The 16125-nt window shown below is 40.8% G+C and overlaps 1 protein-coding gene across 2 annotated transcripts in view; it reads left to right on the forward strand.

Annotated features, from left to right (window-relative positions):
* The first annotated feature begins 2457 nt into the window (after window positions 1–2457).
* The window catches only part of LOC122903998 (zona pellucida binding protein), a 114858-nt gene continuing 101190 nt past the window's right edge, over window positions 2458–16125 (forward strand). For both annotated transcript variants that reach the window (XM_044244505.1, XM_044244506.1), the window contains exons 1-3: window positions 2458–2587; window positions 4102–4182; window positions 14869–14994. In XM_044244505.1, the coding sequence (XP_044100440.1) occupies window positions 2458–2587; window positions 4102–4182; window positions 14869–14994 (337 nt within the window). The remainder of the gene's footprint in view (window positions 2588–4101; window positions 4183–14868; window positions 14995–16125) is intronic.

Consider the following 16125-nt stretch of genomic DNA (forward strand, 5'->3'; position numbering starts at 1 on the left):
ATTTTATAAGTAAATGATATTCATTAGAGTACAAAGCAGTTAATCAAGGGAGAATGTATTTTTAAAGTATATATGAGCAAAAAATTAAGTATTTACCTTATAGATACAATAAATTACAAAACTCACTACCTAAATAAATGTAAACTCGAATGCAGTGCAAAGAATGAACGGGTCTTATACTCAGTTAACTCAGTGACCTATTTTTTAAGAAAAATAATAGTCAAAATACAATTTATCTTTCAAATGCGCTAAGTTACTTTACCTTTTGGCTTCCAATGTATAGAATAAGACCAATGGGATTTTTGAACTCATTTCAGGAAACTACAATAAGGTATGAGCTATTAGCTCACATGTAAAAAATATACATATATATTGGTCATTTAAACAGCTCATTTCAATGAGATAATTTGGAGTTGCATGAAAACTGCTACCACAGGAATTATAAATATTGGAATTTGGGCACAGGGCTCACACCAACCCTTCTGGAGTAAAACAAAGCCAAACCAAAAACGAAACCTATGCAAACATGAATGAGAAACCTAGTATTTCCAGCATTTGGCTTTCCCTCTTCAGATCCACAGCACACATGAAGTACAGTCTCCAGTGTTAACAGCCTACTCTTGGGTTGAATGTTGGGAATTTACACAGTGCATGAAGGTAGGAGGGACTGATAAACTTCTCGATGGCAGAAATAAAAAAATGAAGTCGAAAGTCCATTTGGTATTGTGCAGGTTTACCTGTTCATACAAATTAAGAAGAGCTTTAACAGGTATGTACCTAGACATAGCGATTGGGCTCTATTCAGTAAAATACCTATTTATTCGATGTGCTCAAAGGAACTGCAAGGTCTTGACCAAAATGCTGGCTAGATCCAAACCAAACTAAAGCATGCTCAAACACAGTAAATTTATTTTTTTAAGATTTTATTTATTTATTTTAGAGAAAGGAGAGACAGAAGAGAGGCAGAGAGAGAGGGAGACTCTCAAGCAGACCCCATCAACCCACCCTCTCTCCGCCTCCGGCAGGACTGATCCAGGACGCTGACCTCATGACCTGGGCTGAAGCCAAGAGTTCGAGGCTTCATCAGCAACACCACCCAGATGCCCTTCGAGCACAGTCAATTTAATTCAGAACCTTACACAGACTAGGAAGAATTTCCAAAGATGTAATTTAATCAGTGGAATAACCCGTGCTGCACACAGTTTACCAAACAGTTAACACATGCATAAAAAGAGCCAGAGAACTCAAGGACTGTCCCGATCCCGGTCCTGGATCAGAACGAGGCCTATTCCTTTCTGCTCATTCTTTCCTTCCTCCTTTTTTGGCTCCTTCCCTCTTTTCAAAATTCATCACGACCTGGATGCACACCGTATGAGATTAAGATGGTGTCAAAACAGACGAGATCTTGGCTTTCAAGGCCCAGACACAGAATGGGGACAGCGGGCCGCGCGGGCTGAGATCCGCACGCACCGAAGGCTGTTGACCTTCCGCACACACAACCGAACAAGCGAGGCGGCTGGGGAGGCGGTCAGGCTGTCCACTTTAAACCCTCTCCCGGAACACGGCGCCTCCAGGGAAAGGTCCCGCCAGTCTCCGCGGGCGAAGAGAGAAGCGCACGACACCGAGGGGCATCTGTATCCAGCGCGCACACCCCATTCTTTGGTGCGGCGGCTCCCACTCGCGCTCGTCCCTGGGTCGTAGCTCATCCCCGGGGGAGCTCGTAGCTCGTCCCCGCCGAGCCCATCCTTCCCGCTGCAGGGCCGCCGACGTGATCCTCCTATCACATCCTGGCTGGGAACGCGCGCGGGGGTCTTCACGTGCTCCTCGAACTCGAGAGTAGAAGGCGATCCCCCAGGCCCAGCGTGGCACCCCGGTCAACCTCCTCTGCTCGGCCCACGAGGCCTGTCTCCGGGCCCACAGTCCTCCTTTCAGCCGCACTGGGGTGCATGCACTTACGCCCCACTCAGGTGCCACCCATCCCTGGAGCACGGTGGGTTAGCCGGGGCGTCGGGGGCCAGGCAAGCCCCCGCAGTCGGGTCCCACAGGCCGCTGTTCGGGGCGGACCCCGCTCATGACGCCCGGTCAGCCTGCTCCGGAAACGGCCTCCCGGGGCCCACGGACGCGCACTCCATGGGAAGGCGCGGGCGGCGGGGTCCGCGGCGCTTCTCCCGCACCAGAACCTTCGGCAGGACCCCCTGAGCAGCGCCCGGGTCCCGAAGGCCCGATCACGGGTCGGCACAGAGCGTTGAGCGACAGCCCTCGATTGGCGTCGACGGACGCGGGCCAGGACACACGCCGCCGCGCTCCGTCCCGGCCCTCGCCTTCACCCCGGCGGAAGTGGCCGCTCGTCCTTCCGGCCTTCCTTCCGGTCCACAGCCCTCCGACTTCCGGCGGGCAGGTGGGCGCGCGCCGCCTAACGACCTTCTGCGCCGACGGTCGGCAGGCGGCGGCGAGCGAATGGAGGCTTCGGCCCCCGGCCGGCGCCGGCGGCGGGGCTGGCGGCGGGCTCCGGTCGCGGGCTCCCCGCTCTTCCGGGCCGCGGTCGTCCTCCTGCTCTCCGCCTTCGTGGCGCGGGCGTCCCCGTCAGGTGAGGCGTGGGCGGCTCTGCCTCAGCTCCGTGGGGCGCCCCTCCCGCCTGGCCCTCAGCGCCACCTGTCGGTCGTGGTCATAAAATGCGGGGACGGCTGGGGAGGTCGGTGGAGATGTTTCCCGCCGCCTTTCGCGTCCCCCCTCGTGTCCAAAAAGTTCCATCGTGTTTGCAGATACGCGCGTACATGCGCGGGAGGGAGGGCTCAGCCGCCGCCGGGGTACCGGGACGGTGTTGGCTGCACGATTGTGTGCTCAGATGTTAGGCTTTGTGAAAATAAAGGGTCTCCTGGCGTGGCATAGCAAAACCAGAGAGATTTGGTCGGAATGCCAAAAATGGCGCAGAGCGGGGGAGACAAGAGCGCTTCTCGGGGAACAGTCAACGTAGAGGGATTGCGGCCGGGGACGCGGGAGGGGGAGCAGGGAGGACGGAGGTGGGGCGAAGCCATGGTCTGGGCGTCGGGCTCCGCAGGTTCCATTCTGAGTAGGGGATAGCGGGTGGAGAAGGGGGTCCTTCCCGATCGCGGTCCAGGGTCTTACACTAGGTGGGGTAGTCGTGGGGGTGGGGGTCCGCTGGCTTCAGGTCCAAGCACAGGGCAGACCGGAGGACGGCAGACCTGGAGTAAGTGGGCGTTACCTTGGTTCCGAAGCGCTGGGTAGGCCGGACTCATGTTCACGTAGCATTTCCCAGTCCGTGCCGTCTTCCCTTCAGTCCCTGCAACACCGCCGGGAATCCCCAATGGGGTCTCTTGGTGCGGGCGAGGAAAGCGGAGGTTCTAGAGTTTAAGGTGACGTTCCCGAGGCCAGTAAGGGGCCTTCTGACTTTCGGTACACCTGCCTCCCTCCCTGTTAAATGCCCTTGGGTGGATGTTTCACTCCGTTTTTTATGCCGCTCGCACCGCTGGGCCCTTGCGCGCTGTCAGGTCCATTTGCTCATCCAGCAAGGATGGAAGATTCTCCATACATCATATTCATATTGTGTCTTATATTCATATTGTGTCTTACTGCAAGATGCTTGGTGCTGATTCTTGTTACGTTGACATAAACATTGATCCTACTGTCGAGCATCCGCCTATCAGCGGAGCTTATAATCTAACGAAAAATCATATACATTGTATACATGTGTAAGAACTGTAGCATAATGCAGCGTAGACGGCCCTGAAAGAGGCGCTGGTGATGGCGGAAGGGACTATGAGAAGTGGTGAGAGAAGTGGTGAGGACAAACAGAAGGTTTGCGGGAAGAGGGTCTTGAAGGGGGGTTGGGATTTTGAAACAGTATTCTAAGTGGTTGTAGAAAAAGTCCCGAGATGAGCTGCAGTCGGGAAATCAGTGAGTAGGTTAGTTTCACCGCAGCACGAGGGGGAGAGTGGTAGGAGGGGAGATGCCGGACGGTGGAAGACATTGGCTTATGGTCCCCCTCCAACCGAGATCAAGTATACTATGATGTTCTACCATTTGGTATCTTGGAATTTCTAATGAGGCAGGTTGCTGATAATTTCTTTTTGTTTTCAATAGTTGGATATTTGATTCGATTACCGAGAGGTTTTCGCTTGACCCAAGACGCGGTGAAAATAGTGGGATCATCAAATTTTCCAGGTATTAATAAATAGATGTTCAGTGCTTTTAAGAAAGTATTTAGCATTTGTTTAAATTTTATTGATCTTGTCCAAAAGGCTAATGTTCCCCAGACATCCCAGTCTCCTAAGGCCTTTTCCTTCTATGAAAATGGATTATAGTTGTTCCTGTATGGTTTGGTTGATCCAGCTCTGATTCTGTTTGCTGTAACTGCTTCAGTGTGTGAAAATAATTCTCTAGAAGTTACCTAATTAAAGTTGTCTAGTGTTCCTGCTTGTTATTATATGATTATGATAATAATATATAATTATTATATGATTATATATGATTATTAATAAACATATGTAGTTGAAATAATGCTAAAGTATGTTTCAGATGGGATCTGTATTATAAAGGTTTTGGATTCATAAGCTTTTCCAGTAGTCATATGAGAGGCATGGTAATTAAAACTTTCTTGGTTGTGGTTTGTTTTGTTTCGTTTTTTTTGAGGTAAATTTGCATGCTTAAAATTCCTCCTTTTTTTTTAAGATTTTATTTACTTATTTGACACAGAGAGAGGGATAGTGTGAGAGAGCACAAGCAGAGGGAGCGGCAGGCAGGTGGGAAGAGGGAGAGGGAGAGGGAGAAGCAGGCTCCCTGCTGAGCAAGGACCTCATGTGGGGTTCAACCCCAGGATGCTGGGATCATGACCTGAGCTGAAGGCAGATGCTGAACTGACTCTGAGTCACCTGGGTGCCCCCAAATTCCTCCTTTGGAGTGAACGTTCCAATAGTTTTTAGTATATTGCAACGATTTAGTACATTGCAAGGTTTTGCAACGATCACCATGTGATACGGCAGCATTTTTATAGCTCCAAAAAGAAATGCCGTAGCCAGTAAGCAATCACTCGCCAGTCCCTGGAAACCACTAGTATACTTTCTGTCCCTATGAATTTCCCTGTTCTGGACAATTCTGTGTAAGTGGAATCATACATGGTGTGGTGCTTTGCATTTGGCTACTTTCACCGAGTGTAGGGTTTTTGAGTTTATTCATGTCATATTCCACTTTATGGCTGAATAATATTCCATTGTATGGATATACCACTGTTTGTGAATCTGTCAGTTGATGGATTTTTGGGTAGTTTCCACTTTCTGGCTGTTACGAACATTGCTGTTACCACCATTCCTGAAGAAGTTTATGTGTGAACCTACATTTTCAATTCTTCTGAATATATACCTAGAACATAGAGTAACTCTATGTTTAACCTTCTGAGGAACTGCCAAACTATTTTTTTTTAAGATTTTATTTATTTATTTGACAGAGATCACAAGTAGGCAGAGAAGCAGGCAGAGAGAGAGGAGGAAGCAGGCTGCCTGCTGAGCAGAGAGCCCAATGCAGGGCTGGATCCCAGTACCCTGGGATCATGACCTGAGCTGAAGGCAGAGGCTTTAACCCACTGAGCCACCCAGGTGCCCTGCCAAACTATTTTTTAAAGAGCCTTTACTATTTTACTTTCAGACCAGCAGTGTGTGAGGATTCAGATTTTATAGCAGCCTTGCCCATACTTGTTACTGTTTATCTTTTTTTATTATAGCCATCCCAGTGTGTGTGAAGTGGATTTTGAAGTGGTTTTATTTTGCATTTCCATAATGTCTAATGATGTTTAAGACCTTTTTATGTGTTTAATGAATGTTTGGTTATCTTCTGTGTGGAAATATCTGTTCAAGTCTTTTACCCATTTTTTAATTGAGTGTTTTATTATTGAGTTGAAAGTTATTTTTAATATATTCTGGATTCTAAACCCTTATTAGATATTTTATTTACAGATATTTTCTCCAATTCTATGGATTGTGTTTTCACTTGAAAATTTTCTTTTTAATTTTAAACTTTTAATTCTAGCATAGTTAACATGAAGTGTTATATTAGACTCAGGTGTACAATATAGTGATCAACAATTCTGTGCATTACTTAGTGCTTGTCACACATGATGAGTGTGCTCCTAATCTCCTTCACCTATTTCCCCCATCCCTCCGCCCATCTCCCCTCTGGTAGCCATCTGTTCATTCTCTGTAGTTAAGAGTCTGTTTCTTGGTTTGTCTCCATTACTTCTTTTCCTTTGTCCATTTATAAACAGCCCAAATGTCCATCAGTTGATGAAAAGATAAAGAAGATGTGGTGTGTGTGTATGTATATATTCCACAATGGAAAATTACTCAACCATAAAAAAGAATAAGGTCTTGCCATTTGCAATGCCAGGGATGGAGTAAAGTGTATTATGGTATGGGAAATAAGTCAGAGAAGGAAAAATACCATATGATTTCACTCAGGTGGAATTTGAGAAACAAATGAATAAATGTGTTTTCACTTTTTAAATAATGTCCTTTAAAGCCCACATTTTAGACTGATAAAGTCTGATATCTATTTTGTCCTTTGGTACTAGTGTGTTAGGTGTTGCCTACTCAACAGTTAAAGTTTTACTCCTTTATTTTTTATAAGAAATTCATAGTTTCAGCTGTTATATTTAGGACTTTGATCCATTTTGGATTAATTTACAAGCTTGAGGTCAAACCTCATTCTTTTTCTTGTGGATATCCAGTTGTTCTAGCACCATTTTTCCAAGATACTTTTTTATCCCTGTTGAATTTTCTTGGTGCCCTGTTGAGAAGCAGTTTGCCATAGATGTTTGGGCTTTTTTTCTGGACTCTGATTCTATCTCATTGATCTGTCTTTATGCCAGTACCATACTGTCTTGATTTATGTTGCTTTAAAGTATGTTTAGAAATCATTAAGTATGAGTCCTTAAAATTCACTGTTTCTCAAGATTGTTTTGGCTATGCTGGGTCACCTGAAACTCCATATTAATGCTAGAATGAGGTTGTTCATTTCTGCAGAAAAGCCCATTGGGATTTGAGTTGGGATTGTGTTGGAAGTGTAGATCAATTTTGGGATTACTGGCAAATTAACCACATTAACTTTTCCAATTCATGAGCTTGGGAGTATCTTTCTGTCTACTAAGATCTTCTTTAATTCCCCTCCGTGTTGTTTTATAGCTACTGGTATATAGGTATTTCACCACTTTTGTTAAATTTATTCCTAAGTATTTTATTCTTTTTGACGCTGCTGTAATTGGAAAGGTTTTATTCAGGTTTTGGATTATTCATTGCTGTTATATAGAAATACAATTGAATTTTTCAAATTGTATTCGGTCACCTTCCTGAATCATTTATTATCTCTATTTTTTTTCTTTTAAGGTGGTGGGGGAGTTATTAGGATTTTCTAGGTATAAGATCATGTCATCTGAAGATAGAGATAGTTTTATTTTTCCCTTACCAATCTGGATGCCTTGTTTTTTTGATTTTGTTTTTTTTCTTGCCAGTTGCTCCAGCTCCACCTTTGGTTCAGTACTGACGACAACAGCTATCCTTGTCTCTTACTCCTGATCTTAGATGGGGGAAGGTTTCAGTCTTTCAGTATGAAATATTTCAGTCTGAAATATTCAAATATGACTTTATCTGTGAGTTTTTTGTAGGTGGATTTTATTAGATTGAGAAATTCCCTTCTGTTCATAGTTTGTTGAATGTTTTTATTGTGAAAAGATGTTGGATTTTGTCAAATCCTTTTTCTGCATACATTGAGATGATTGTGTATTTTCTGTCCTTTGTTCTATAGATATAATTTGGTATTACATTGATTTTTGTATCTTGAACAAGAAATGCAATCCTGGGATAAATCTTGATTATGATGCATAATTCTTTTTCATGCTGCAGGATTGGCTGCTACTATTCTGAGGATTTTTATGTCTGTATTCATAAGGGAAATTGTTCTGTAGTTTTCTTATGTTGTCTTTGTCTGATTTTGGTTTTAGGGCAATAGTGGCTTCATAGAATAAGTTAGGACATGTTCCCTCTTTTTTTTTTTTTTAAGAGTTTATGAAGTGTTGTTAATTCAACTTGTTTGGTGAAATTCACTAGTGAATTCACCTTGTGCTGAACTTTTCCTTGTACAAAGATTTTTAATTATTAATTCAGTCACCTTACTCAGACATTGTTTTCATTATGGTTTTTGATGAGAAATAAGCTACTAATTTAAGGATCATGTGTATTTAACAAGTTGCTTCTCTTGCTGCTTTCAAGAGTCTGTCTTTTCAGACTTTAACAGAAGATTATGATGTGTCTAGGTATGGATTTCTTTGAATGGATACTAATTTGAGTTCATTGGGCTTCTTTGATATGTAAATTTGTGCTTTTCATCAGTTTGGGGAAGTTTTATCATTATTTCTTCAGCTATTCTTTGTACCCTTTTACTCTCCACCCTTATGTGGAACTTGTACTATGCATACAATGGTGTGCTGGGTGGTTTCCCACAGGTTTCTGGTGTATTGTTCATTTACCTTTAGTTTTCTTTTTTCCTTCTTTCTCAGACTGGATAACTCCAAATTGATTTATGTTAAGGTTTTCTGATTCTTGTTTCTGCCAGCTTAGGTCTGCTTTTAATTCTTACAGTGAGTTTTTCAATTCAGTTATTTTACTTTTTATTATTTTTTTAAGTTTTTTATATTTTTTAAAGATTTTATTTATTTATTTGACAGAGAGAGATCACAAATTGGCAGAGAGGCATACAGAGAGAGAGAGAGAGAGAGAGAGAGAGGGAAGCAGGCCCCCTGCTTAGCAGGGAGCCTGATGTGGTACTGGATCCCAGGACTCTAGGATCATGACCTGAGCCGAAGGCAGAGGCTTAACCCACTGAGCCACCCGGGAGTCCAAGTTATTGTACTTTTTAATGCAGAATTTCTTTTGGGTTCTTTTTTTTTTTTTAATAACTTTGTTTCTTTATTGATATTGTTTGGAGAGAAATCATTTTCATACTTTTTTTTAGTACCAAAGACATAATGTTCTTTAATCATATTTAAAATAACTGATTTAACTTTACTTTTTCAGCATTTCTTTGGCTATTTGGGGTCTTTTATGTTTCCATACAAATTTTAGGATTATTTGTTCCAGCTCTGTGAAAAATGTTGGTGGCATCTTTAAAGAACTTATCAAACTCAACACCCAGAAAACAAATAATCCAGTCAAGAAATGGGCAGAAGACATGAACAGGCATTTCTCCAAAGACAAGCACATGAAAAAATGCTCCACATCACTTCATATCAGGGAAATACAAATCAGAACCACAAAGAGATAACACCTTACACCAGTCAGAATGGCTAAAATTAACAAGATAAGAAACAATAAATGTTGATGAGGATGCAGAGAAAGGAGAATCCTCCTTTTATACTGTTGGTGTGTTTGAAAACTGGTACAACCACTCTGGAAAACAATATGGAGTTTCCTCAAGATGTTAAAAATAGAGCTACCCTATGACCCAGCAGTTATACTACTGGGTATTTACTCCCCAAGATATAGATGTAGTGAAAAGCACATGCACCCCAATGTTCAAAGCAGCAATGTCTATAATAGCCAAACTGTGGAAGGAGCCGAGATGTCCTTCACTAGATGAATAGATAAAGAAGATGTGGTTCATATATACAATGGAATATTACTCAGTCATCAGAAAGGATGAATACTTAAAATTTGCATCAACATAGATGGAACTGGAAGGGATTAGGCTAAGTGAAATAACTTAGTCAGAGAAAGACAATTATATGGTTTCACTCATATGTGGTACATAAGAAACAGTGCAGAGGATCATATGGTAAGGGAGGGAAAACTGAAGGGGAAGTCATCAGAGAGAAAAACCATAAGAGACTCTTAACTCTAAAAAACAAGAGTTGCTGGAGGGTAGATGGTTGGAAGAATGGGATAATTGGGTGATGGGCATTAGGTATTGTGTGCAACTGATAAATTATTGAACACTACATCTGAGGCTAATGATGTACTATATGTTGATTAATTGAATTCAAATTTAAAAAATGAAATAATTTAAAAAAATGAAATGATTTAAAGTATTTGTTCAGTAAGTCCCAAATTTGTGTTTTCTCGGGGACTATTTCTGTTGGTTGCTTTTCTTTTCCCTACCTATGACAATACTTTCTTGAGTATTGAGTATAATTTCTTGATGAAATGTTTCATATTTTTAGTTGAAAACTAGATTTCCAAAGTAATTTAATGTGGCAACTCTGGAAATCAGGTGTGAATGTTATTAATGTCTTGTTATTGTTGGTATGTTTAATGATTTTTCTGAATGAATTCTTTAGTTTCTCTGTCATTTGTGATATGTAGCCACTGAAGTCACTGCTCAGTTAGCCTAGGCTGATAGCTGGATGGAGATTTTATTGACACCTGGAACTAGTTAGTCTCCTAGTCTTTGCTGAGGGTCTTTGTGTGCTTGTGTGGTATACTCTCAGCATTTAGCTAGGCATTGATTACTTTGTCCTTCACTTGTCTGCTCTGCAGAGCATCAATTTCAGCCAGAGGTGAGAACTTACATTCTGACCTGACTAAGCATCCCGGTCTTGGGCATGTGCATGTGGCCTTCTGTTTACCCAGGGGTATGTTAGAACTTTTCAGAGCTCCTATGGACTTGTCATTCCCAGATTTTCCTCTTAAGCATTTTGTTTAGCCTGTTTTACCCCAAGTGTTACCTTCTGCATCTGGCATTTGCAGAGTTAAAAGAAAGCCTCTAGTTATTTTTGAAAAATACTCTTTGGGAAAAGGTTGTGTATGGTGGTTGTGCTCCGAGTTAAATCAAGTGAAGACAGCTTTTGAGTGGTATCTTCTTGGAAGCTGCCAGAGAGGTCAAATAGTGACAGTTCTCTGGGAAGGAGGCTTTGAAGTCCCTCGAGCCCTGTCTGCCCCTCTAGTGGCTGCCAAGCTGCTGGTTCTTACAGTGATTGGCACGGTGGTTATCAGAGCTAAGGCTGACTGGGGAGGAGGAGAGGGAGATGGCAATGGGGGAACTTAGAATGCTAGGAGCCCTCCAGGCCCTTGTAACAAATTACCAGAGACTGGGTGGGTTAAACAACAAAATTTATTGTCTTCCAGTTCTGGAGGCCAGAGCTCAGTCATGGAGGTAGGGTTGATTGTGCCTGAGGGCTGTGAGATAAGGGTCTGTTGCAGTTCTCCTTCCTTGGCTCATAGGTGGCCATCTTCAGCCTGTGTCTCTTCACATCACATACCCTCTGTATTTGTATGTCTCCAGATTTTCCCCTTTCATAGGACACCAGTCACTGGATTTGGACTCACCCTAATGACTCATCTGAAGTTGATTACTTTTGTGAAGACTGTGTCCAGATATGTTCACATTCTGAGGTATAGGGATTAGGGCTCAAACGTATGCATTTGGAGAGAGGCATAATTCAGCCCATCTGTGCCAAGATTCAGTTGTTACTCTTGAATAAGTTTTTCACTGGTTGTCACACTCTTTGATTAGAATTCTGAAAATGTTGATCCTGACAATTTCTGCCAGTTTTTATATTACCTTTATGAGGGAGATAATTTTTTAGAGTTCCTTCCTCTGCCATTTTCACTGATATCACAGCTTTTGTTTTAGAGCTACAGCCTTTAAGTCTAAATTGTAAAATAGACCCATGATAAATACGGAGAACAAACGGACGGGTGCAAGAGGAGAGGCAGATGAGGGGAACGAGCAAAATGGGTGAAGGGGAGTGGTAGATGTGGGCTTCCAGTTATGGAGAGAATGTGTCATGGGGGTGAAAGGCACAGCACAGGGATTGTAGTTAGTGGTATTGTACAAGCATTGTATGGTGACGGATGGGAGCTGCACCTGCGCTGAGTACAGCATAGCACAGAGACTGGTTGATTCACCGTGTTGTGCACCTGAAACTGATGTGACCTTATGGGTACACTTCATTTAAAAACATGAACATGGGGGCACCTGGGTGGCTCAGTGGGTTAAGCCTCTGTCTTCGGCTCAGGTCATGATCCCAGGGTCCTGGGATCGAGCCCCACATCGGGCTCTCTGCTCAGTGGGGAGCCTGCTTCCCTTCCTCTCTCTCTGCCTGCCTCTCTGCCTACTTGTGATATCTGTCTGTCAAATAAATAAATAAAATCTTAAAAACAAAACAAAACATGAACATGAACTACAGAAAAAAAAAAGACTATTCTGGGAGTTTACTTTTAACTCTATTAATGGTATACATCAATAGGAGGATAAATCGACATATTTAAAGTTACCTTATTAGGGATTATGTCTAACTGTGTATCTTTGCTGGTATCTGAGCATATTCCCCACAGCGACCTTGTTTGATTATTGATTAACTTCTATCTATTGTTCTGTAAATGTAATCTTCTTTTCCATTACATGGCTTAATGCATTTTTATTGAGGTACTGGGGCATTATTTATTTCTGTATGTTGATCTTGTGTGAGGAAACTTCTGGGTTCAGTTATATTTTCTTTGATTTAAACACGTACAGAGGTTAGTGGAGGCTAGAGGAAGGGCAGAGCAGGAAGGACATACCTGTGAGGAGTTTCCACAGGTGAGGCGGCGTTTAGATAACTCGCTGAGTCAAGCCACACAGGAGCGGTTCAGTGCGCTGCTTTAGGACGGGCTGAGCAGGTAGGCTCAGGGCAAATGGTGTGAGAAGAGATGTTATAAGAGCTATGTAGAAGACAGTTGGTGCCCAGAAGAACCAGTAAGTCACACTGAGGAGGGACAACTGTCTACATTACACAGGTATCCAGGAAGTCAGAAGAAAGAAGTGGAAATTAACTGAGGCGAGTAGGAAAAAAATAAAAGAAGGAATTAATGAAAGAGACCATAGAAGAACAGTAGGTTTAATGGAACCAAAACTGTCTTTGGAATAGTTAGTAGATGGGCTTTTGATAAATGTTTCATAAGTATCAGAAGTACAAAAAGTATTATGAATAGATAAAGGTATGCTGAACTTTATAAATTACAACTTAGTACTTTGAATAAAATAATAATTTTATGCTACATAAACTTTAAATGAACAAGTCTAATAAAATATAAATTTCTAAAACAGACTTGATTAGGTTACATGTTAGACTAATAATGAATTATGTTTTCCTGATTGGTAATCAAAAATTTGTTTTCCAACTTTTCCCCATTGCCCCCCCACAAAAAAAGATGTACCAGGCTAAACAGTTTTCCAAGGACAAAAAACACTTTCCATATTCTTTCAGAGAAAATTTATAGGAGAAAATCTGCCCAGTTCACTTTATGTGGCTATTATAACTTTAGAGACCTTTCTTAATAATATTAAATTCTAAGTTAACTTTGAAATTGGATACTGAAATTGGAAAAGGACAAAGGATAGTATAAAAATGACATGCAACTGTATTTCTGAATATAGGTACAACTATCCCAGGATTAATATTTGCAAATTGAATCCAACCATATTTATTTGTTTATTTTTTTTAAAGATATATTTATTTATTTGAGAGACAGAGGGGAAGAGAGTGCATTCACCTGGGGACAGAAGTGGCAGAGGGAGAGAATCTCAAGGAGACTCCCCTCTGATTGGAAGGCCCATGTGGGGCTTGATCTCATGACCCATGAGATCATGACCTGAGCTGAAACCACTTAAAGTACTGAGCCACCCTGGTGCCCCCTGAATTTAGCAATATTTAAATAAAAGAGCATGATCAGTTAGAATTATTCCAGGAAAGCAATACTTATATCAAACATTTCATTAAAGTATTCAAGAAAAAGAATGATCACCTCATTCAGTATATAAAAAAATTTGTTAAAATTAAACCAATTAATGATAAAAACAAATAACTAAGGATACAGGGGAATTTTCTTAACCTATTTAAGAATATCTGTCTAAAAACTACATTCAGTAAACGGCATGCTGTATGGTGAAATTTGAGAGACAGTCTCTTTAAAGTTAAGAAAAATTTCAGTTCTCAAGTACAAGTACAGTTCTTGTTTTACTGGATCACAGAAAACTGTATATTTAGTGAATCAGTGAGGGGACAACATGCAATTACTGAGGAGTTACAGAACCTTTTCTGAAAGCTTACTTATATGTAGATTCAAAATAATTGAATCTTTACGGTATTCCTTTTGTATCTCCTAAAGAATACTATTTTTGCCTGTTTAATGATTAGTATTCTTTAAATTTTGAAGCAAAGTGGGAGGGGTACCTGGGTAGCTCAGTTGGTATCTGTCTTTGACTCTGGTCATAATCTCAGGTCTCTGGGATCAAGCCCCATCAGGGGCTCCCTGCTCAGCAAGGTGTCTACTTCTGCCTCTCTCTCTCTCTGTCCCTCCCCCTGCTTGTGCTCACTCTCTCAAATAAGTAAACAGGTCTCCAAAAAAAGTGAGAAAAGTGCTTAATAATTAAAGTCATAGCATGTATTTATTGACTTTTTAATCATTTAATTTTTAAGTTCAGTATTTTGTGTCACATCACTGTGAATAATCTATTATTCCTCTAATCTAAATGATTTTATTGATTGCTTTCAGTTCTGGTAGCTTTGCAAAACTAAGATAAAGTGTTAATAATTTGTAATTGTCTTAATCCTTTGTAATTAAAATAATATTCTGAGAATAAAATAAGTTAGTATAATGAACTCTTCATAAAAGACCAATGCATTATTTTCAGATTGAGATACACACACACACCCCCAGATAAAATGCATGTGTGTATTTTGAGTGTTAGTTAATACATGGAATGTGAAGAAATTTAGTTTTTATCAAGTAATTGCAGTAACCCAAAGAAAACTACAAAAATGTGAGGCATTTTAGAGCATGAAAGAATATAAAATATTATTGGAACATTTTAATGTTGTATTTTCAGTGAAAGTATATGTTATGCTTCATCAAAAGAGTCCACACGTGTTATGTGTAACGCCACGACTGCGAAATTCGGAAATGATAGATCCATCATTCCAATGGCATGGACCAAGAGGAAAAATTATTTCAGGTAGGCTTTTGTTTCACTTATCATAATTACATTAATGTATCTGAAATATATGCAGAACAGAGAGAGTATTCGTATCTCTTACATATGTATATGTTTCCTCAAGTTTTTTTGTTTTTTTGTTTTTTGTTTTTTTTCCCTGTGGCTCCCTTTGGAGTAAGAGTCTCCGTGTGTGTGGAGTTCTCTCGGCAGCTGTATTCCACAAAAATGTGACACATTTTTGAAGTTACTAATGTCATTTTTGTTACCCCAGTCAAACTTTTCTTAGTCAAGTGTATATGAAGAAGCAGATATAATTCTGTTTTTGTTAAAAGTAAAACGAGCCCTTTGAGCTACAGATGTACAATAGGGTTTTGTTTGTTTTTCTGCAGCCCCACTTTGGGACAACTTGAGACTTTATTTGTAGTTAGAGTCTTATATTTTCTGGTTTTCTATTTCTTTCTGACTAAAATCCATGTGGATTACACTTGGATTAAATATTATTATCCATTAAAAAAAAGACCAAATTTAACATTGAGTATTTTAGTATTAAACATAGGCATTTAGATAAGCTGCATGGTTTGACCGTGATTGTGTATTAATATGTTATTGGTGCTGTGCTTACAAAAGAGGGACCGTAGTACTCAGGTGTTCATCTGGAGGAGAAGGTAGACTTGAAACTCTGGATGGTTGTCTTACAGTTTTCAACACACTTTTGAGAAAACAGGCTCTTACTGTCATGAAGATACTTCTTTCCACATAGAGACTGCTATTGGTATGACTCATGTGATCGGCATTTTCTCTATTCAACTTATTTTGTTGCTAGAAATGCATATCTTACTTTTATTCTGATTTTTCATTTGCTAAAAGCTGATTTGTTTTTGCAGCATAATTTAAAAAATATTAATTAGCTTAGCTGTTCTTGTTTTCAGCCTTGATGAATACCCCGCTTAATGAATTTTCATCCTAAAGATCTGTTCAAGGAAACACCTAATTATTTTTGCATCCTTTCTGAGGAGGTTTTCTTTATTACTTTATTCACCACATTTATTTATTTATTTTTTCTTTCTTTCTTTCTTTCTATCCTTTTGGTATTTTGAGAGAGTGCCTCTGTACAAAAGCCTTCAGGTTTATTTTGTTATGTTGGTTGGGGGA

Source organism: Neovison vison, chromosome 4 (assembly GCF_020171115.1).
Source record: "Neovison vison isolate M4711 chromosome 4, ASM_NN_V1, whole genome shotgun sequence".
In the NCBI taxonomy this organism is placed as follows: Eukaryota; Metazoa; Chordata; class Mammalia; order Carnivora; family Mustelidae; genus Neogale; species Neogale vison.